Below are 24,439 nucleotides of genomic sequence, written 5' to 3' on the forward strand. Positions count from 1 at the left end.
AATATTCTGAAAAATGTAGCTTTATAATGCATCTTAAAATCATGTAACGTAAGTCTTCCAATTTTGTTCTTTTAAAGTTGTATTCTAAGTCCTTTGTCGTTCCATATAAATTTTAGAATAAACTTGTCTATATTCAAAAACAATCCTAGGGCTTTGACTTTGAATGCATTAAATCACTGGAGTATTTGGGAAGAACTGATATCTTAACATGACTTAAGAAGACTGCTGAGTCATTTAATTCACAAATAGTATATCTCTACTTGTTTACACCTTCTATATTTCATCAGCATACAGCTCCTATATATATTGTACTAGATATCTAAGTATTTCATCTTTTTAAAACTATTGTGAATAATATTTCTTTTACGACTTTAGCTCTCAATTGCTCATTCCAAGTGTATAAGAATAAGACTAAGTGTTGTATATTGTTCTTGTGTCCTACAACCTTTTTACACTCATTTATTCATTCTAGGAGCTTCTTTGTAAATTCCTTGGGATTGTCACTGTAGTTAATCATGTTATCTTCAAACAGAGATATCTTTAGTTCTTCCTTTCCAATGTGAATGTCTTTTACTTCTTTTTGTATTTTTATTGCATTTGCTAGGATTTACAGTATAATGCTGTCCTGGAGGGTCATAGAAAAAGAGGAAGACCCCCAGGTGAGATGGATTGGCAAAGTGGCAGCATCAATGGGCTCAAGTGTGGCAACAGTAGGGGGCTGGCCCAGGATTGGGCAGTGTTTCATTCTGTTGTGCATAGGGTCACTATGAGTTCATACTGACTCAATGGCACCTAACAGCAACAACAAATGGACTTGGAGAGGTAAGACTGGACATCTTTACATTGTTCCTGATCTTAGGAAGAAAGCATTGCAGGATTGTTTCCAACAATTCCTAGTGTGCTGAGAACTTTCATGAATGATGCTGAATTTTGGCACATGCTTTTCCACCATCTGCTGATAGGATCCTGTAATTTTTCTTGGTAAGCCTGTTAATGTGCTACATTATACTGACTGATTTTTAAAAAATATATAATACTTTTATTCTAGGTATTAATATGAAGCATACAAAGCAATGCCTGGAATACAATAAGCATTGACAAAATGAGTGCCATAACAGGTATTAGAGTGCCCTAACTAACAATCTGAAACTCCCAGCCGGAAACAGTATAGCAGCTCACTGCTATCACCATATCAACTTGGCCATCTGCCTGAAGCCACCTTCCTTATCATCAGCAAATCTCTAATAAAATGGATGGTTGAGGAAAACATCTTGTTTGTTCTTTCATACAGCATGTCTATTGGCTTAATGGTTAGACTGTGGACTGACTGATTTTTGAATGCTAAACCAGCCTTGTACTGCCAGGAAAAACTCCGTTTGATTTGATGTATTATTTTTTTATAAATGAGGGGGCTTCAGATAGTTTGTGGAAAAATAGAACTAAAAGATAATGGAAATTTTCTAGGAGCTTTTTAAAGTTCCTTCATATTGCTGGATTTCATCTGCATCTATGTTCCTGAGGAATACTGGTCCACAGTTTTCTAGCACTGACTTTGTATAGTTTTGGTGCAGTATGGGTCATAAAATCAGCTGGTAAGTGCTCACGCCTTTTCTATTTACTAAAGAGATGATGAATAACTGATGCAATTGCTTCATTAAATGTCTGGTAGAATTTGCCAGTGAAACCACCTAGGTCTAGAATCTTCCTTTTTATAAAGTTCTAAATAACGAATGTGTTTAATATATGTAGGATTATTTAAGTTGCTTGTGTATTCTTGCATTTGTTTAGGATTTTTATGTCTTCCAAAAAGTTGATCCATTTAATCTAAGTTGTCATTGGTTTTATTCTCCTATTATCACTTTGATTTCGTGGGATCAGCGATGATACTCCTTTTTCATTTCCAATACTGGTGATTTTTTTTTTTTTTTTAACTTTTCTTGTTTTGCTTTGTCAGTCTGGCTAGAAATCTATCAATTTTATTGATATTTTGAAGAAACAGATTTTGGTTTCACTGATTTTCTCTACTATTGTGCTGTTTTCAATTTTATTGATTTCTGCTCTTTATTAATTCCATCTAGCTATGGGCTTAGAGTATTTTTCTTTTTCTAGCTTAAGGTTGTCATTGTTGTTGTTATGTGCCATGGAGTCGATTCCGACTCATAGTGAGCCTGTACAGGGTTTCAGAAGCTGTAAATCTTTATGGGAGCAGAGAGCCTCATCTTTCTCCCGTGGAACAGCTGGTAGCTTCGAACTGCTCACAGTGAGATTAGCAGCTTAATTCGTAAGCACTATGCTACCAGAGTGGAAACTAAAATTTCTAATATGAGTGTTTTGTGCTATAAAATTTCCCTGTACCTACCATCCTTATAAGAAGCTCTGGTAATGCAGTGGTTATGAGTTGGGCTGCTAATCTCAAGGTCAGCAGTTCAAAACTACCAGCTGTCGGAATAAACTCCATGGTACATACCCACAAGCAACCCCCATCCTTAGAGATACCTACTAACGTACTATCAGCTAGTTATTTTTTACATAATCGTCACATACAGAACATTTTGCTATTAATTTATTTTAGCCATTACTGATTAGTCATTTTCACTTCTATTTGACAAAACAAAAACAAAAACTATTTGTTTTAAGATTTACGTCAGGCTTCCTATCACTCTCATTTGAATATTAAATGCTTATAATCAACTTAAGGACCCTTGGTAGTGCAGTGGGTTAAGAGTTGGGCAGCTAACCACAAAATCAGCAGTTCGCACCTAACAGTTGTTCCACAGGAGAAAGATGAGGCTTTCCTCTCTTGTAAAAATTTACAGCCTCAGAAACCCTACATGACGCAGTGGCACACAACCACCACCATAATCAAAATAATAACCATGATATTAAAATTATTTAATCATTTTTACCTGGAATTTCAGTTTGCTTTCCCCTCCTTCACGATCTCGTTTATGCATATTCACCATTAAGGCTTCATAACAATCTTTCCAATAAAGTGCCATGTTCTCATGACCATCATAAAATGTATGGATTTCATACTGCTTCATATAAGGTACAATCTTGTTTTTAAAAGAAAACACATATTTAAAAATATATTTCTATGATAATTTAGTATAAAAAATCTTATTAAAAAATGATAAAACTTACATATTTTTCTATGTAAACTTGCCATTCATTTGAACTGCAATATTCTTGAAAGTCTTCAAAAAATGAAGAGCTACCACTGGTAAGAGGCAAAGAAGGTAGATGCAGGTTCATGAAGAGAAGCTCATAAATTTTGGAAACCAGGGTACGAACAAGGGGAATCAGAAATGAGTAGATTTCAGTCTGATCTTTGATTGACTGAGTTAGAACACTTTCCAGCTTCCCTAAAATATAACATGCCTCATTCTGATTTTCAATCACTTTGGTCTGAAGGAGTGTATTTAGCTTTGCTGATGCCATTGCACAAACCTGGAGGAAAAATAATGTAGGTTACAAAGTAAGACTTTAGATAAAAGAGCAGACATTTGGTAGTCATCATATTTCTGTCTAGCTCCTCTTAAAGCTCTTTTTTATTTTAAATTACCAAAGTAACACATATTTATTAACTTGGAATATACAGAAAAGTTGTGTTGGGGAATTTATCATCCCAACATCCATACCACTCCTCTCACAAGTTTGCAGGAAATGGGGAATGACCCTTTCTCTACCTATAGCAAAAGCTTTTAAAAAGCTAAGCAGAACATTCCACCCATTGATTCAGTTAACTCATCTCCAGTAAGTTAACCCATGTCATTGTCTGTCACAGTGATTCATTCAGGAGTGGTCTTACCAGTGCAAACTCAGAACTTTTATATGGTAACTGCCAAGAACTATGAAGCCTCTCTGATTTCATCTTACTTCCAACTTAACAAATTAGCTTGTTGCAGTTTCATGGATGTTGGCAGAAGATCTCAAGCAACTCCTGCTTCAGAGACAAAGATCCTTAGCCATAGAAGTAGTTATAATATTAGCATCTGTGCTGGCTCCCCAAACTTCAAACAGGATTAGAAGATGACTGCATTATAAGAGAGGGACCCTGTACATAGGGAACCCAAATCTTTCATACCATGCAGGAATTCTACCTGACCGTTGCCAAAGGGAGACATTATCTTTATTATGTTGGTTCTGACCCATAGCAACCTTGTACAGGTTTCCAAGGAGTGGCTGGTGAGCTTGACTTTGCAGTCCAGTGCATTAGCCCACAGAGCCATACCAGGACCCCATCTTTACTATAATAGACAATAAACAAACTAGTCCTTTGCTCTGGAAGAAGGCACTATCTCTATCTTCCAAAGTTGTTCACTATACAACTTCAAAAAGAAAGTTTATAACCAAGTCAGCTAGTGCCTCTGTTTTGCAAATATGTAGACATATGAGACACCCAGGGTGAACTCATCTGCCAATAATGACTGTGGAAAGAAGCACTTTTTTTCTCTCTGGAGATGAATAAGGAAACATATCACTCCAACTGCTGCTGGTAGCCATTTGGTGACCATAAAGGAAGCCAGCTCAAGACAGGGTGACAGATGACTGAGAGTAGTAAGTATTCCAAGAACAGCAAATATATGGAATTGAACACTGGCTAAATCATTTCTCAAAGTCATTTACACTATGGAATTTTCAATTACATGACTTAATAAACTTAACTAAGTCAGTTTGAGCTAGTCTTTCTGTTACTTAGAACCAAAAGTATTCGATACACAAAGAACAAGTAGGCAGGAGACATAGTATTTGATCAGAAATGTAACTACCCTTAAGGTTCCAAAAAAAAAAAACAAAAAACAAAAAAAAACAAATAAACCAACAACAAAAAAAACACAATCAGAGCATAAAGTCAAGCAAAGGAATACTTCCCATTACTATTACTATTAAGCTTTAACTTTAAACCCCAATGTCAAGAAGTAAATTAAGTCAAAAGGGGATTCCTTTTGTCTACACAGGAAAAAGATACAAGTTTTACAAGCAAAGCAGGACAAGTGTTCTACTGTGTCTCCTTTTCTCTTCTGGATTTCTTCCAAAATAAAGAAAAGCAAGAGAGAGAAAAAAAATATTAGAACCTGCTGTCATTTTCAGATTGTGTTTATGCTGCAAGTTCAGGACAATGCTGGTATGAACTGTATGTATAGGTGTTTGCTGACCAAGCCAACAATAACAGACCTCAGGCAGCCTTTTCCATGTAAGTCATGATGAAGCAGAGATCATTACAAGAAACAATGCATAAGGCAGCTCAAAACTTTTAATTCCTCTTCTGAAATGTAGAGCTTCTTCACCCTCCACAAACTTTCCTCCACCCTTCAATTTAATCTATGAATATGACTATGAACAATTAAAACTTTTTCCTAGAAGTAGAAGCCCTAAACTGCACAGATATTAACAGTCTAAGCAGTTTGTATAGCACCTAGCTACACTGAATATAGATGAATAATCCTTTCCAATAAACTTATTCCTCACTTATCGATTATCTCTTTATCTGACATTGCACATTATTACCATCGTAAAATAATCTACTAAATGCTTATTTTGCACATTCACAAAGCATGTCTGGCAGTAACGATCACCATAGTGATAGCTTAGAGTAACAGTAGTTGTGATGTTTACAGTTATGTGTCAACTTGGCTGGGCTATGATTCTCAGTGGTTAGGTAGTTAAGCAATGATGTAATTTGACAGTTATATAATGAAGCAGTCACCCTTCATTTTGTAAATCTGATATCATCTTCTGTTTGTACATAATACTGATCTTAGGAACCTAACCATGTCAGCAAGTGAGATGAGGTATATAAGCTGTAAGTAAATCCTTTAAAAGCACATCTTAAAATTATACTGAGTCATAAATACCAAGAAGAAAATAATTAATAAATTGCTTTCTGATCTCACCAAACTGAAATCAAGGATATTTTTGGTACTAATGAAAAAATTAAGACACTAAAGAGGCATCATCAAATAAGTAACATCTATGCTTTATGAAAGATAGAAAAGAATGCAAAAGAACTGACAAACCTGCAAATTACCCTTTCCAATGAATCCTAGAAGCAACTGGATCTGAATTTGAGAGAGTTTTACCCATTCAGGACTTTCAGAATACCACACAGACAGACAGTCGAAGAGCAGCATTATATCCTCTAAAAGCTACCACAAAGAAAAAAATTAGAAATTAAAATCTCACTTTTTTAATGTACTGATGATGCATTTTCTCCAACACTAATGCAAATCATAAATACTAAAAAACTAGCACAAGTTCAGTTGGCAACATCCAAAGGAATCATCCTAGCAATACCAACAAAATCTGCTACTTACTACATCTTTTTGTATCACTTTATTAAATATTTATGCCCTAGAAAGGAGGGGTATAAAATTTCTTACATTGAATAAAATCTTTGACTACCAAAACTATCAATTTAAAGAGACATTATTGTACCTTTTCAGTCCACATGTTTGAATTAACTAGTCCCTCTGACTGCAGAAAGTCCTGTATGATCAGAATGAGTCGGAAGGCATTTTCAGCAGTTCCTGGATTCGTTTTTACTTCTCTGTTTTCTGTGACTGCCCATTCTAACATCTTCTGTAACAAACTAGGTATAATATAAAATCATCTTTAAATAATCATAAATTTAGACAAATAGGACATAGAAAACAGTTATTTATTTATAACAGAATTGCATCTCCAAAGATATATGATCTATGGCAGTTATGGGGTGAATTTAACAACAATAGAATAACTTTTCAATTTTTGGACTATCTACATTTAATATACCTATTATTAAAGGTCAGGTAAAAGTTGTAATTCACTTGACTATAAAAAGGCTATGAAAATAACTCACATTCTAAATTCCATGAGATATCTAATTTCTTTACAGCCAGATGTTGAAAAGGCTACGGAAGAAAGCCTTCTTAAGCTTTACAGAGTGTTTAGCCATGTGCAACAAAGAAGTAATTCTTCCCTGGTGCTACTGTTACAGAGCCATATCATCTTCAGGGAAGTGTAATGCTTTAAAAGAATTTCGCAAAAATACTACTCCTTGCCCTCAACATGGAAACACTTAAATTTGGACAAACCTGCATAACAAAATGCATCAAATCCTTAGATACCACTGAAGGCAATTGAAATAATAGAGAATCTGTCATTACTTAAAACCCAACCAAACTTAAGATTTAATTCCCTTCACATCGGAGTTAGTTTTGGATCCCACTAAAAAGTTAAAAGATAGGTAAAGGGGATTAGCACAGTAGATCACTTTCTCCCTCTAAACACACACAAAAAACATATTGAATAAATAAATGTATAGTAACTATTATTTTAAGGAGCTCTGGTAGCATAGTGGTTACGAGTCGGTCTGCCAACCACAAGGTCAGCAGTTCAAAACTACCAGTAGTTCGGCGCGAGAAAGATGAGGTATAGTGCTCCCGTCAAGGTTTATAGCCTCGGAAACCCTGTGCAGGGTCACTATGAGTGGGAACCAGCTCCACGGTACTTAACAACAACAACTATTATTTTAGGTTCTTGCCCAACTCCAAAAGGAAGAGCGTAAAAAAATCACTATCTGAATGCTTATACTAGTTAAATTTCATCTGAAGGTCCAAGTAGCTCAACATAGGAAAAAGGCCTTAACAAAGTTTCTATTTTCTCCCCCTATACCCATAAGAGATACAGAATAAACAAATGTTAAGTAACTATTATCTCAGGCTCTGCCCACTCGAAAAGGAAGAGGAAAATCACGAACTGAATGCTTACATAAATTTTATTTCATGTGAAGGCTGAAGTAGCTCACTGGATATTCCTGGTTTGGTCAGTGCAGAAAACACTTGCCCCCGTTCAATCCAAGTATCATCGTCAGACTTTTCTAGTCCCTTACACATTACATAATTCAAAATATTTGTCAGTAATTGAATAAGCTCCTCCTCACATCTCTATTAAAAAAGATACAATAATACTCAATTATTAGGAGAAAGTGCTAAAAGCACATCATAAGTTCTATTACATATACAGATTGTAATCATTCAACACATTTTATAAGCCTCGATGAACTTGGCATTTCATTAGACCCCAGAGACACAAAGATAAATAGTACACTAGCTTTGTTCTATACCTATCAACTGTTATTGATTAGATTCCAACTTCTAGTGAACCTATAGGACAGAAACAAAACCCACTGCCATTGAGTCAATTCTGACTCATTGCGACCCTAAATAGGGGTTCTGAGGCTATACATGCACTTACAATCCAGTGACTTCTAGATCATTAAATTTAGCACATGTATATCATAAGAAACTGTTAACAACTGCTTACACATTAGAAGTATATAATGGACATACTAAAAAAAAAGTACACATGGACAGATAAAGAATGTTACCTCTTGGCTCTCAAATAAGGAGAAGTCATCACTAAAGCCTGTATCATTTGTGTTGCTACTTTCTTTGTCAGACTGCACAGAAAATGATTTCGTTGACTCTATTGGGGATGGTGTGCTAGGCAGGCTGTCTGGCATCTGACTTCCACTCTCACTCAGTTCACATGAGTCAATTCCACTCAGATCTAAACTCAAATGTGAAGTGGTATTACGCCAGAAGTCTTCTTGAGTCTCTGATTTGAAAGATATTTCTCCTACAGAGCTATCTTCAAGAAATAATTGTGTGTTTGAGTCAAGGGAGTGTCTATCCTCCAAACTCCACTGGTCTGAAGACACATTAGTTGATGAAAAAGTGTTAATTTTTTCCTCATCTGTCTTTTCATCAAAATTCCTCTTGATGTCTTCAGCTGAAATATTTTTGTCATTGTCTTTCATTCTATTAAGAGTATTTCCATTTCCAAAACTGGCTTTTAAAAAAAGTCTAACTAAGGTGTCTTGCCAACCCACTTGCTGTGATATATGATATGCTGCATCTGGCTGGGACTGCAAAATTTGCAAAATCTGCAAAGAGATTAAGAACACAGAATTTTTAAAAAAGTACATCATACTTTACATGAAAATTTTCAGTTATTTTAATAAGAATGTAACTTAATTTTCTTAGAAACTGTGGGAAGATTTACTTTTCAAAAGACTAGTTGTAAGCTATTTGGAAGACATTGTGTTTACTACCGATCTACACATTACTCATTGTAAAGAAGTACTCAACTCCATAAACAGAGAAATTTACATAATTTAATCTGGTCATAGAGAAACGGTAAGTAGAATGATGGCATATATAAAAGGGTTTAAAGTTATATCTGGAGTCCTGGTGTGGCGCTGAGGGATAAAAGCACTGCATCATAAGATTGGGTTGAACCACAAGGTCGGTGGTTCAAACTACTCATCGGCCACTACTTGAAAACTCTATACAGGGTCACTACAAGTCGGAACAACAAAGTTATATTCTCTCAACTGAATACTTTCCATGAATTTACTGCATTTGTTCAGTAAATATTACTGAGCACCTATAACATGCTAGGCACAATTCTAGGCAGTAGGAGCAGGGAAGTGACTAGGACATACACACCTGGGTATACCCAGAGTAGTATTTCCCTGTTTCTTTGTTTTCCCAAAGTCCTAAAGTTAATAATAGCTTTGGCAGAAAAAAAATTTTTTTTCTTCCATTAATCCCATATAACACAGAGGGGACGCGGTGGCTCTAGAAGATAAGCACTAGAAAGCAAGCCACAAGCCTCTCCCCGTGATAAAGATGATGCTTTCTGCTCCTACAAAAATTTACAGCCTTGGAAACCCTATACAAGGTTGATGTGAGTCAGAACCAACTCAACGGTAGGTACATAACAACAACATGTAACACAAGTATCATAAAAAGTAAATTTTAATTCTGAAAAAAATCCATTTCAATAAAATGGATGCCGTTGTTTAGTCTGAATGTTGCTATACAGGGTTTCCAATGAACAGCTGGTGGGTTTGAACCACCAATCTTTTCATTAACAGTCCAGTGCTTACCCTACAGTGCCACACCAGAGCTCCTTAACCTGAATAAGAAGCTGAAATTAAGAGCAGTCTTTGACAGGGCAATATTTATTATCACTCCTATCCAACTGATTTCAAAATTTTGGGAATGAAACAAGTTCTCCAAAACTATCAGAAATTCATATAAGAACTCTAAGACATTTTTATCACAGAGTCAATACATTTCTGGGTAAATATAAAAATAACTTCATATTTGGCTCCCCATGTAACAAAAGTTCTAAGTCTGACAATTTTCATAGCTGCAGGTGAATAAGGTTGGCAGGGACTTCCATATTAATGATACTACTCCATGTCCCGGAAAAAGAAAACAATGAGTCACAATGACTTGTGAAGTTTCTCTCTTCAGTAATGCTATCTATTAGTGAGCTGTTACTTATCAGCATAGAAAAACCAATTTTTCTTTCTTCTAGGTAAGTTTTGCCTAGGAAAAAATATTTCATGATTTTACAACTTGAAAGTTTCCATAAAATAAGGCATATTTTACGTCTATCTTATATAAATATGTTGTTCCTGTTCTTTTTAAGTGCCACTGAGTCAGGTCTGATTCATAGTCACTCCGTACAGAGTTTCTGAGGAGCGGCTGGTGGGTTTGAATTGTTGCCTTGAGGTTAGCAGTCAAGTGCTTATCCTATAGTGCCACACACATCAGAGGTAAAAAACTAGAAGCTTGCTGCTTCGAAATATGTTTCTATCCAATTGCTCATTGAATGGAAAGGATCAATTTATGTAACCTGCTTCAAATTCTCAGAGTTGAGGATCTTGCCAGGAAACAGTTACTGTGACACTGTTGGTGGAAATGTAAACCAATACCTACTTTGATGGGAAAAACCCATCAAAATGAAAAATGTGAATATCTTTGACATAGCAATCCATTTTATATAGTACGTGCAGTGGTTACGAATTGGACTGCGAACCTTAAGGCCAGCTGTTCAAAACTATCAGCCGCTGCGCGGGAGAAAGATGAGGTGTTCTGCTCCTGTAAAGATTTAAAGCCTCGGAAACCCTGTACAGGGTCGCTATGGGTCGGAACCGACTTGACGGCACTTAACAACAACAACAACATACACATATCACCACATATCAGCAAATTGATACATTAAAAAAATTTTTTTTCAACAGCTTACAACACAAAAAGTAGGAAACACCTAACTGCTCATCAATGGAGAACTAAAATAATACTTTATAGAACAGCTACAGAATGAAAAACTATGCAACCATTAAAGAAAAAGATGTATCTCTAGAAAATTAATTTGCCAAAATCAGGGAACAAAATTTTAAAAAAGAACAAGAAAGTAAACAGTATACATTAGCCTTTAAACACTACATAACAGACTGCTGCTTCTGTGAGCAATAATGATGATTACTGATCAATGCTCATGGGATGTTACAGTAAATGGTTACCAATGGAGACAGGAAAAGGTTATGGTGAGGAAGGGATTTACAGGGTAACTATAAGAGGGCTTCAAAAATTAGTAGAAAAATTGAATTAAAAAGTGAATGGAACTTTTCCATTAACTTTTTGAGGGCCTCCCATATTAACTGATTTAGGAAAGGGTTAAAATGGATACATCAAAAGCTAGTCATTTTTGAGATATTCATAAACAAATCATAGAAAATTCTTTCAACAAGGTTAAAAAGATTTAGAAACTCTAAAATACGTCACATGAATTACAAATGGTCATAATCTTTGCAGATTCTTGATAAAGAAATTATTCTCTAGTAATAAATTTCTGACTTTGGAAAGGGCATATTTCCATGTGATCATATGAGGCTAAGAAGGCTATGTTCATACACTGATTTCTCATAGTTAGTAAATCTCAAAAAAGAACCTTAAAAAAATTATGTCTTTTGCAAAATAACTGAAAGAATATGCAACACACACAACCCAAAAGTCATCCATAGAATAATACTGCTATTAAAAAAATATACCTTGAAAGTTTACTAACCTTTCTGCAGATGACCACTCTGACATTTATGCATGCTCTGTGAGATATATATACCACAGAAAGCAGATCTTTGAAATTAATAACAGGATCTATAGTGGGAAAAAGTTAAAATTAAATTCTAGAGATAATCAAAGAAGTAATTGTGGGCCAGTTATATAAAAGCTGAAATAATTGTTTCATTTCAAAATTCATAGGTATGTTAAAAAAAAAAAGTTTGATGTCCTACTGAGCCAAACCTAAAGAATTATTCTCTACATTTTATTGGCTGAACATATAATCCATACTGCTAGGCTCTTACAATACTTATTTTTATGTGCATGTTTTATCTAATCAAGACATTAAAACCAGTTAAGACAATACTGTTTTGAACTCCCAGCACTGGGCATAAATTCTACTCACTGTAGTTAATTAAGTACTAGAAAAAATTTTAAATAAAACTTGGGAAACAAACAAAATAAATCTGAAATTAGTATTAATTTTTGCCTTTAAAAAATTAATCCACTTAAAAAGAAAATGAAAATCTTCTTATATAATTACTTTACTGTCCTTTTCTTGTTATTGTTTGGTTCTGTCAAAACAGTTCTAATAGAGACCCTACACATAACAGAACAAAACACCACCCAATCCTGTACCATCTTCACAATTGTTATGCTTGGGCTCACTGTGGCTTCCACTGTGTTAATTCTTCTTGTTGGAGTCTTCCTTTTTTTCACTGAACCTCTATTTTCCAAGCATGATGTCGTTCTCCAAGGACTGGTTCCTTCTGACAAAATGTCCAAAGTATCAGATAAAAGTCTCACCATCTTGACTTCTATGGAGAATTCTGGCTGTACTTCTTCCAAGACAAATTTGTTTGACCTTGTGGCAATCCATGGTATTTGTAATATTCTTCTCCAATACCATAATTCAATTGTATCTATTTTTCTATCATTTTCTTTATTTACTGTCCAAATTTCACATGCATATAAGGTGATACGTCCATTTCTTTTTGGTACAGTGACTCTACGTATACCTTCCACCTTGTTTTGGTGCTTTCTGCATCATTCAATATTTTGCCCATGCTGTTGTTGTTTGTTGTCAAGTGCTGTCGAGTCGATTCTGACCAATAGCGACCCTGTATAGGGTTTCCAAGGGGCAGCTGGTGAGCTTGAATTGCAGCCTTGCAGTTCAAACGGTTTTGCAGTCTGGCACATTAACCCATAGTGCCACATCAGGACTCTATAGTCTATTTTGACCACATAATCCTTAATATTGCCAAGCTGAAGCTTCGGTTCTTTCAGCTTGAGAAATGCTGAGCATGTTCTTCCCTTTTATTTTTCTAACTCCAGGTCTTTGCACATTTCATAATAACACTTGAGAAGCTGCGCTTTTAAACTTTCTATTCAGCTCTTTTACTTCCTTTTTCTCTATTTGCTTTAGTATCTCTATGATGGACAGCAAGTTTCAAGTGTCTCTTCTGCCATCCATTCTGGTATTTCCTTCTTTCTTGTCTTCTTAATGACATTTTGCTTTCTTTCTGTATGATGTTCTTGATGTTAATCCCATGACTTTTCTGGACTTTGGTCATTAGTGTCTGTCTAAGGCATCAGATCTGTTCTTGAGATGATCTCTAAATTCAGGTGGTACATATTTAAGGTCAAATTTTGGATGTGGTAGACTTGTTTTAATTTTTTTCCACTTCAGCCTGAACTTACATAAATGATCTGTTTCACAGCCTGCCTCTGGCCTAACTTTTCCACCATCTCTTCCCACAAAAATATTCAATTTGATTTCTGTATATGCCTTCTAGTGAGGTCTATGTGTACAGTCATCTTTTTGTTGTTTAAAAAAGAGTTTACAATGAACAAGCTATTGGTCTCACAAAATTTTATGTGATCTCCAACATAATTTCTATCACCAAGGCCATATTTTCTAACTACTGATCCTTCTTCGTTTCCAAGCTTGGCATTCCAATCACCAGTAATTATCAATACATTATGATTACATGTTGATGAGCTTCAGACTGAAAAATGCTGACAGAATTCTTCAATTTCATCATCATTAGCTTTAGTGGTTGGTGCATAAATTTGATTAACAATGGTATTAACTGGTCTTCCTTGTAATTGTATAGATATTATCCTATCACAGACAGCATTATACTTCAATATAGATCTTGAAACGCTTTTTGGTCATTATGTATTATTTTTTTAATATGTTGTTGAATTCTATTGTCTAGGATTTTGTTGAGAATATTTATGTTTATGTTCATGAGGGATATTGGTCTATAATTTTCTTTTTTTAGTGATATCCTTTTCTACTTTTGGTATGAGGGTTATTATGCTTGCTTAATATAATGTATTAGGAAAATTTCCATCCCTTTCTATATTCTGGAATAGTTTAGTAGAATTGGTGACAGTTCTCTGAATGTTTGGTAAAATTCACCAGTGAAGCCATCTGGGCCTGGACTATTTTTGCTTGCAAGTTTTTTGATTACCTAATCAATTCTTATGTTACAAATCTGTTCAGGTTTTCTACTTCACTCTTTGTAAGTTTAGGAAGGTCATATTTTTCTAAAAATGTATCCATCTCCTCTAGATTTCCAAATTTGTTGGAGTACTATTCTTCATAGTATTGTTACCATCCTTTTTATTTCCACTGGCTCTGTTGTAACGTCAACCATGTTGTTTATTATGCATGGTATTTGTGTCTTCTCCCTTTTTTCTTTAGTTAGGTTTGCCAAGGAAGAACTGGCTTCTTATCTTGTTGATTTCTATCTTGTTTATTTCTGCTCTAATTTGTATTGTTTCTTTTCTTCTGGTGACTGCAGGTTTACTTTCGTGGTCTTCTAATTGTTGGAGATGTTGTGCTAAAGTGCTAATTTTGGTTCTTTCTTCTTGGATATGTGCATTTGTTGCTATAAATTGTCCTCTCGGCACTGTCTTTGCTGTGTCCCAAAGGTTTTGGTATATTGTTCTTTCATTCTCATTTGTTTCTAGGAATTTTTTAATTTCACCTTTTATTTGTTTTACTACCCAGTAGCTTAGGAGTCCTGGTGTGGCGCTGTGGGTTAATGCACCAGACTGCAAAGTCATTTAAACTGCAAGGTCGGTGGTTCAAGCTCACCAGCTGCTCCTCGGAAACCCTATACAGGGTCGCTATGGGTCAGAACCGACTTGATGGCACTTTACAACCACCACCCAGTAGCGTATAAGCATGGTGTTATTCAGTTTTCATGTATTTGACTTTATTTCCTTGATCTTCCTATTGTTGATTTGTAATGCTATAGCACTGTGATCTAAGATGTTTTGTAGTATTTTGAAGTTGTTAAATTTATGGAGGCTACTTTGTGGGCTTGAGTCCTGGTGTGGCGCTGTGGGTTAATGCACCAGACTGCAAAGCGATTTGAACTGCAAGGTCGATGGTTCAAGCTCACCAGCTGTTCCTTGGAAACCCTATACAGGGTTGCTATGGGTTGGAATCGACTCGACGGCACTTAACAACAACACAACTTTGTGGCCTAACACATGCTCTATTCTAGAGAATGTTTCATGTGTACTGGAAAAGAATGCACATTGTGCTATTGTTGGATTGAATGTTCTGTACACATCTATGAAGTCAAGTTGATTGATTATGTGTTTAGTTCCTATGTGTCTTTGTCCAGTTTCTTTCTGATTGTTCTATCCTTTTTCAAAAGTGGTGTACTAAAATCTCCTAGTATCATTGTGTGATTTTGTGATTGTGAAGTGCCGTCGAGTCGATTCCGACCCATAGCGACCCTGTACAGGGTTTCCAAGGGTGTAAATCTTTACGGGAGTAGAAAGCCTCATCTTTCTCCCGCGGAGTGGCTGGTAGTTTCGAACTGCTGACCTTAAGGTTCGCAGCCCGATTCGTAACCACTACGCTACCAGAGCTCCTTGTATCATTGTAGATCTGTCAATTTCTTTCTTCAATTCTATTAGAATTTGCTTTATATATTTTGTGGCTTTTTCGATGGGTGCACAGGTATTTATTATGGCTATGTTCTCTTGTTCAATTGACTCTTTAATCATAAGATAAAGTCTGTATTTGTCTCTTATGCTGGTTCTTGCCTTAAAGTTTATTTTATCAGAGATTAGTATTGCCAATCCTGATTGTTCTTTATTGCAGTCAGCTTGGTATATTTTTTCCATGCTTTAATTTTTAATCTGTTTTTGTGTTTGTATGTAAAGTGTGTCTCTTGTAGACAGCATATTGAAGGATCTTGTTTTCTTATCCATTCTGTCATTCTCTGTCTCTTAACTTTCTGTGTACTTATTGATACATATGAATAAATTGCTATCATTATGTTTATTTCTTTGTGGTGCTGCTGGTTTCTTTCTTCTACATGCCTTCCTGTGCTGAGTTTATTTTTTGTGCTTTTTCTTGTCAGTTTCTTCATAGTTTTAATGTTTCCATGTTCTTCTTGGATTTTCCTTTTCCTGATATATTGTGAAGTGTTAATTTGCTGTGAGTTTACCCTATATCCTATTAATCTTTTTCTCCTTTAAAATGTCTGTTTTATCCTGAAATCTACCTGACACCTCCTCACCACCTGGATCTTGAAATGCTCTTTTGGAGGACAAATGTGACATCATTTCTCTTCAATTTGTCATTCCTGACATAGTAAATCACGATTTTCACATTCAAAATGGACAATACCAGTCCAGTTTAGCTCATTAACGCCTAGGAAAGCAATATTTATGTGTTTCATTTCATTATTGACAAACTTGCAAGTTTTCTAGATTCATATTTCATACATCCCATATTCTGATTATTAATGAATTTTATAGCTGTTTCTCATCTTGAGCCTCATTAGCAAATGAAGGTCCTGAAAGCTGTACTCCAACTGCATCATTGTGGTCAACTCTACTCTGAGGAAGCCACTCTTCCCCAGTCGCATTCTGAGTGTCTTCAAATCTGAAGGGCTAATCTTCAGACACTATAGTTGGTGTTATTCATCATGTTTCAATAGTCAACATTCTGAGTGTCCCATGGCTATTTATAAGGTTTTCAGGTAAGTATTCAGAAGTATTCGGGCTCTCTTTCTTCCTAGTTTGCCTTAGTCTGGAAGCTCACCTGAAACCTGTCGACCATGAATGTACCCTACTGGTACTTAAAATACCGGTGGCATAGCTTCCAGCATTATATCAATAAGCAAGCCACCACAGTATGACAAACTGATAGGTGGATTGTTAACTTAGTAAAAAACATTCAGTGAAGCCCTATCAGGTACTAGCCATTGTGCTATGTCCTGAGGAGAGAAAAATAACAAAGATATATTAGATACACTAAGCAAGGAAAATACTGCTTTTTATCAAATACCAGGTATTTTTTAAAACAATCTAAGGTGATAGTAGGGGAAACTCTAGGGAAAAAAAAAATAAGAACCACCAAACTGAATTACTCTGCTACTGACAACACCTTTTAAATGCACTAGTATCATCAGTCTTAGTCGTACCTGTATTTACAATCTGATTGGTGAGGTTTTTAATGAGAGAAGTATTAATGGGTGCTTCACTGAGAAGGAGTCCCAATCCTGAGTAGCCAACTTCTCTGAGTCGAATACGCTGTTTACTTCTTTCATAAACATTCGTGCATTTCAACATTTGTTCTATAACCTGGTTACAAGTAACACACTCTTCTCAATAAACAGAACTAAAAACAGTTTATTACTTAGGTGAATAGTAAACAAAATATTAATTTACAATGTTTTTGGAACATCATTTAATTTGTCAAATTAAAAAAAAAAAAACACAAAAATACCACCAACAAACTAGTAACAGGAAGGACACTCTATGCCACACATATTTTAAAAAAGTTAGTCTATGAATTGCCATTGAGATACAAAATTAAATAATTATTATGTCTAAAATTCTAGGTTACATATATTTCTCACAGGAAGAGGATAGGAATAATTTTAAGATTTGCTTCTTTATGGCTAAAACTTACAAACAAACCTTATAGCTTTCAAGATATACAAACATTTGTCTATAAAACACTCTGAGTTAACTAAGTAATGCATTAATGTAGCAGTCAACAACATAATATGTAAGGATAAGGAAACATTTCTTGAAAAAACACCAATGCTAATAATACAGAGGGTAAAATCAGTGGTCCCATATCCTTAGGTGAGATTTAATGTGAGATACTGAAACACTACATGAAAAGGTTACTTGATTAGAATAATGCCAAGTATTATTAACCCTTCAAAGTTGTTATGGAGAAATAAAAATCTCTATAAAAGTTCCTTTGTATAGGCAGATGTTCTAAAGAGCAGCATTGTTGTTAAGTGCCTTCAAGTTGGTTCCAACTCAAAGCGACCCTGTATATGGTTTTGAGGAATGGCTAGTAGGTTTGGACTGTCAACTTTGTGGGTAGCAGTCCAGTGTTTAACTTATAGTGCCACACACATCAGCATAAGTCACCACAATCAGTACTTAAAATGAAAGACTATGCTAGATATCTGTTACTAACCCATTTTTTTTTTTTTGGAAGTTTAGAAATACCAAACACAGGTAACCCAAACAGGATTCTGTTAGTATACACTACAATATAACTCTAAGAATGTAAGGGGAAATAACAGTCACAAAACAATTAAGCATACTGACCAGGAAAATAAATCATGGGGAAAAATATCAGTACATTTGGCCGCAGAAATATGACTGACTCATCTACTTGTAGTTAACGTAAAAGTGAGCTGAGTTCTAGTTCAGAGCAATTATTTTGGATAACTTAATAAAGTAGGTTCTATATCCTTGGCGAGGATCTATGTAAAAGGAGCTCTGGTAGTCTAGTGGTTATGAATTGGGCTGCTAACCTCAAGGTCGGCAGTTCGAAACTACCAGCTGTTCTGGGGGAGAAAGATGAGGCTTTCTGCTCCCATAAAGAATTATAGCCTCGGAAACCCTGTGTAGGGTCAATGTGAGTCGGAACCAACTCCACGGTACTTAGCAACAACAGACTCTTGGAGAAGTTATTAATCTCTCTAGTCTCAGTTTCTACAGCTGTAAAACGAAACTAAAAATAAAACTAACTTCTTAAAGTTGTTCCAAGTATTAAATAAGTCAATATATGAAAATTGCCTGATATATATGAGTGCCACATAACTGTTACTGATTGTCTTTATTAACTGCTAAAATGTTCTGAATTTCTATCTAGATACACCTTAAATTAAAAATAGAAGATGAGAAGACTTTACCTTGAGGATAGCATTACACAGTAGACTTTATATGAATTATTAGAATGCAATACATTTAGTTATTTTTTTAATATACAAATAACTATATGACTCTAAACAACTAATGTACTAAAATAGGAAAAAAATGCATTAACTTAAAATTAAAAGTAAACAAGAAAACATTTTATATTCTTAGAATAGGAATGTTGTAAGTATACTCATATATCTACTAATATTCCAAACTATTAGGATGTTTAAGAAATGTACCTTAAAAATGATTTCTCTTAGTCTATCAGAGTACTTCTGATTCAAAAGCAAGGCATAAAGTATATCAGCATTTCCTGGTTCAAACAGCAGTAAGAAAAGTTGACCTCTAGTTGGGCTGGTACGTAGGAGACTGAAGAGTACATCCAAAATTCCAAAGAGCTTTTAAAATTTAATAACACGGAACAAGTAATCACACTCAGATACATAGTACAAATAAAGCCACAAGCTTTATAAGAATAAACAAAACACTTATTCAACTCATACCATAATGATTCCCTGGGTGACACATTCCCCACTAACTAAAAAAGTGGGGTTGAATTACAGCCAGAGGCACCTCAAAAGAAATTAAGGTGGCAATTTACCTTCAAAATAAAAGTCAATGAAAATCCTTTGGTTAATAGTTCCACTCTAACATATCAGATCATCATGAGTTGGAATCAACTTAATGCAACTGGTTTGGTTTGGTATTGAATACATCCTAATGTCCAGCTTAACTAGACTGATACCTTCTGAAACAACCCTATCTTTTCCTTCCAACAGACTTTTGGCTTTTTCTATATCTTTTACCTGGTAAAACTATATCTGCCTTGTTTTGTACATATGAAAAGCCATCGCTTTCAAACAGCCTTTACTGGGCTCCTTAAAATGTTTTATTGCCCTATGGCAATCTCATGTTGCTGTTGTTGTTAGGTGCTAAGTCAGTCCCAACTCAGGATGACTTCATACACAGTGAGATCGGACTGCTATAATTAATTTATAGAGTGCTCATTTTAAGTTTTTTGGGAAGTCTATTGCCAAGCCTTTCTTCCTAGTCTGTCTTATTCTAGATGTTCCACTGAACATATAAGCATCATAGCAAAACATAACCCTCCATTGTCAGATTGGTGGTAATTGTGCTTTGGGTGATTTGGCCTGAGATTGAACCCAGTTCTCCCACATAGAGAGTAATACTTTGTATTCCTCCTATGTTGTCATTGTTGTTAAGTGCCGTTGAGTCGATTCTGACCCATAGCGACCCTGTATAGGGTTTTCAAGGAGCAGCTGGTGAGCCTGAGCCGCCAACCTTGCAGTTCAAACGGCTCTGCAAGTCTGGAGCATTAACCCACAGCGCCACTTCATCCTCTTTGATTCATAGTTATTTGTAAACCTCTCTTACTGACCCTGGTTCCCAACAGGCTAAGAAGAAGAATGATAACCCATCTATCATTGTATTGCCTGCAACTAATAGTATAATTCTGTTTATATAAATTCTCAACAAAAAACTTTTTTTACTGAATTGATACAGAACATATCATTGCCAACAAATAAGGCAATGCAGCAATTAGCAAGTAAAATGGCTACTCATTTGCCTACACTTTCCAACCTTACATTAAAACAGCCTACTAAATCCAGCTATACAACACAACTATGCTGACTAAAATTTTTTTCCACCTTAACATCATGTAAATATTAAGAACACAATGATTAGTACATGATGTTAAGGTGGTAAACTATTTTGTCAACATAAATTAAGGTGGCCCAAATTTATGATGTTGAAAGTGGTGCACAGAAAGATCACATAAAGAGTAAATACTCTTGGGTTCCAGTTTCAGGTTTATTACCTGTGTCTCATGATTTTCTAAGTCATATTGTCTCTGTAAATACCTTTATTTCCAAATGTGTAAAAAGGAAGAGTACTTGTTACTCTGAATACTGTACAACAGTGGTTGCTTACTTTTACTGTGCATCAGAATGCCCTGAAGGGTTTGATTCAGTAGATATAAAGATGGGGAACACATACTTGCATGTCTATCAAGTTCCTAGGTAAAGCTGCCAGAGATTACACATTGAAAATTACTCATCTTAAAAGGAGTTTTAAGTATTAAATAAGATAATGTATATGTGGTTTAGTGAATTATTAAATGTCTCGTCTAACCATAGTCTTTGTAAACTCCCAACAAATGACTTTCTCATGATACATCTGGGTAAGAGATGGTGGGAGAAGATACTGAGAGGATGGCATGGCTCATCTGTGGATGTTAACAGAACTAATTTTAATTGTAAACCCTTTACATACTAGCATGGGTTTAAACTGAGCCATTTCAGAAGCAAGAGGTGGGATCTCACTATGATCAAGAAGAGAAGCCAGGAGTAGAGTGCATTCTTTGGACCCCCAAATCCCTATGCATTGAACTTCCTTGACCCATGTACAGAAAACTATGGCAGAGGAGGAACAACAGCAATAGAATCAAAAGCCACAGCACAAGACATAGCAGTGTGCTTCCCAGCCCATGGAGCAAATAAAGCTGAGAGGCTTTGAGCAGGAGGCTGCTTTCACGGTGGGCTGCCTTCAGGCACCTAATTGGGGGAGCTAGAGTTGCATGTCTTCAGGACAAGGTTTATGGTAGAGGGGTGAGTCTTGTGGGTATATATCAGCAGCCCTACAAGAGTGACCATGCAGAGAGACACCTGCCTATGGCAATGGCTGTGGGGAGGCTATCCTGACAGAAACAACTGTACCCTGAAAATTTCTGACCCTTAATTGTAACCTGGTAACTTCGCTAATAAACTCCATAACTGTGAATATGGTGTTTGAGTTCTGTGTGGCCATGGCAATAAATGACTGAACCCAGTTTAGTAGTGAGTGCTATGGGAGGATTAGTTGGTGTCATTATTTTGCAGTATGTGAAAGTACTTTTAAAATAGAAATATTTTTACAATTTAGTCTTTATGCAAAATTTTTATAGAACTAGGTTATGCTAAAATTTAAATTACAAATCTGTCTAGTAACTTTGATGATAATGATAAAAATACAATGTGAGCTATAAAAATAAGCCATAATTGCAAGAAAAAGGCATGTATTATATTATCTAAAATTTCAGTTAAGTACCTAAAATTTCATTAACTACATAATATTAGTACTTGACACTTCTTTTTATTCTTAAAATGTTCAACATACTGATTAAAGAAATACATGTTTATTAGAAAATGTGATAGTGGCTAAAATGTTAAAAAGAAAAAAAATTAATTTATCTTATGCATAATACCTGTTCTTCTTCATTGGTAGCAGCTATGTAACCCATAATACTTTGTATCTCTTCATGAGTTCCACCTTTGCTCAGAAAATATTTAATTAATCCATACAAAGATGTTCTTATAGTTCGAATATCATCTACAGACAGTTCATTATATTTACAACCACTCCTGAAAATGAAAGCCAAAGACCAAGAATTAAAATTTTTAATTTTTACATTTTTTTTTAAATAAGAAAGACTTCATATATAAAAAATAGATCTATCTGTATAATTGTCAGAATTCCATGATCTCTTTGGCTTCTTTTTAAGGAAAGTTTTCTAAAGTTAAGTTTCAGAAATAAAACATTAAAAATAAGAATACATCTTACACATTTACACAACACTTACTAAGTGGCAGGGACAGTTTCTAAATACTTCACACATACTAACATAATTAACTCCCGAAAACCACCATAGGTATTATTTATTTCTTCGTCACAGATGATGAAACTTGAGCACAGAGAAACCAATGAGTAACTTGGCGATGGCTATACAAATAACAGAACACAAGATTCAAATCCAATCTATGTGGTCAATTTTTCATTATCTTAATTTCCAAACTATCTTGCCTCTGTGAAGCTAAGGGATATTAGAAGTGCTGGAAAAGAAACAATCTACATGTTCCAATCCAGTAGCTGATAGAAAACATTATCAAACTGAGGAGGCGCATGAACATCATACCCATAATAAATCCTAAGTGTATCGAGGAGAAACTGAACGCCATATTTCTTTCGAAAAACTCTCCTGCTGTCTTTGATGATGGTGGAAAGATATTGTATATGACCTAAAACAGAAAGTGCATTCTTAAATGATATGCATAAAAATGTCACACAGATAGTTCTAAATTTCTACAACAACCATAAAATTTCATGTAACAGCCTGATCTCACCAATTCGTAAAGGAAAATCTCCACGGTTCCAAATACGAAAGTCAAAGAGTAAATACTGATACATATGTTGCAAGAGCTGCATATTCTTCTCTAAAGACACCTGCTCAATTAATATTTGGATTGCCATCAATACATTCACATCCATCAAGGTAGTTGGCACCTTAAATCAAAACAGAGAAACTTGTGTAAAGTTCAGTTGAAATAATTGATATTAAAGTATAATTTTAATTAATTCAAACTATCTACTAAATATAAAAATTTGGGTTAGAAAAATACAAACAACTTAAAAGTAATTTTTTCTGATGTAAAGTGCTAGAACATATTTTTCCCATGTCATATTTGTAAAATACAGATTTAAATGTATCAAACAATCCACATACCAATACTAACAGTATGGTCCTGTATGAGTATCAAAGGTTCTACACCTAAAATAAGTCATTCTTGCACCAAGTGATTGAATATGAGTTTTTTTAAGTTTCCTGTGAAACAAATTATACCCACAAATATAGCTTAAACTATACTAAACGAAAGTTTCAAAAATCCATTTATTTAGTAAAAGAAAAAAACCAACACCAACTGCTAAATACAATCATCAGCAATATCTACATGATATCAGACTGGCTTACCTTCTGAAGTAGGGTACCGAGAGTCGCGACTCCATGGGAGTGAATAAGATTGTCTTGGTTGATAGGATGTCTTTGAATAAAGTGCTTCACAATCAAAATAAATGTTGCAACTAAATTTCTCTCTAGTCTTGACTCTGAAATTGTGAATATGTTATCATAGTCACTTGTATCATTTTTATATTACATTTTAAAAAATGTTTTATTGTGAATTATATGATAGTTTACATGGGAGAACATTAGTTTTACATTCATTCTATCGTATATTTTCTCATTGCCATGGTTACAATCCCCTCCATGCATCATCAACCAACCAGAGAGTCGCTCTCCCTCTCTGGATCTAAAGTCCCCAGCTGCTCCCTTGCTCCATGTCATCTTCTCTGCCTCCATCTCAGGCATCACTGCTTCTCTGGGTAGGGTCACTTTCTGCGCTCTTCTCCATTGATGGTCCTAGGGACCTCCGCTCCCAGACTGGAAAGTTAATCACTCCCTTCCTTGCTATAAAACGTCTACCTTTACATTT

General features: G+C 35.1%; 1 protein-coding gene across 1 annotated transcript in view; it reads right to left on the reverse strand.

Annotated features, from left to right (window-relative positions):
* NBEAL1 (neurobeachin-like 1) overlaps nt 1–24,439 on the reverse strand; it is a 244,930-nt gene that overhangs the window by 72,744 nt on the left and 147,747 nt on the right. Inside the window, exons 19-31 of the mRNA XM_006862026.1 lie at nt 23,920–24,053; nt 23,294–23,453; nt 23,086–23,188; nt 22,378–22,534; nt 19,352–19,510; nt 17,366–17,525; nt 11,911–11,999; nt 8,372–8,929; nt 7,753–7,928; nt 6,439–6,592; nt 6,021–6,149; nt 3,145–3,450; nt 2,907–3,056 (exon numbers count right to left, since the gene is read on the reverse strand). Of these exons, the coding sequence (XP_006862088.1) occupies nt 2,907–3,056; nt 3,145–3,450; nt 6,021–6,149; nt 6,439–6,592; nt 7,753–7,928; nt 8,372–8,929; nt 11,911–11,999; nt 17,366–17,525; nt 19,352–19,510; nt 22,378–22,534; nt 23,086–23,188; nt 23,294–23,453; nt 23,920–24,053 (2,435 nt within the window). The remainder of the gene's footprint in view (nt 1–2,906; nt 3,057–3,144; nt 3,451–6,020; nt 6,150–6,438; nt 6,593–7,752; nt 7,929–8,371; nt 8,930–11,910; nt 12,000–17,365; nt 17,526–19,351; nt 19,511–22,377; nt 22,535–23,085; nt 23,189–23,293; nt 23,454–23,919; nt 24,054–24,439) is intronic.

Source organism: Chrysochloris asiatica, unplaced genomic scaffold (assembly GCF_000296735.1).
Source record: "Chrysochloris asiatica unplaced genomic scaffold, ChrAsi1.0 scaffold00045, whole genome shotgun sequence".
In the NCBI taxonomy this organism is placed as follows: domain Eukaryota; kingdom Metazoa; phylum Chordata; class Mammalia; order Afrosoricida; family Chrysochloridae; genus Chrysochloris; species Chrysochloris asiatica.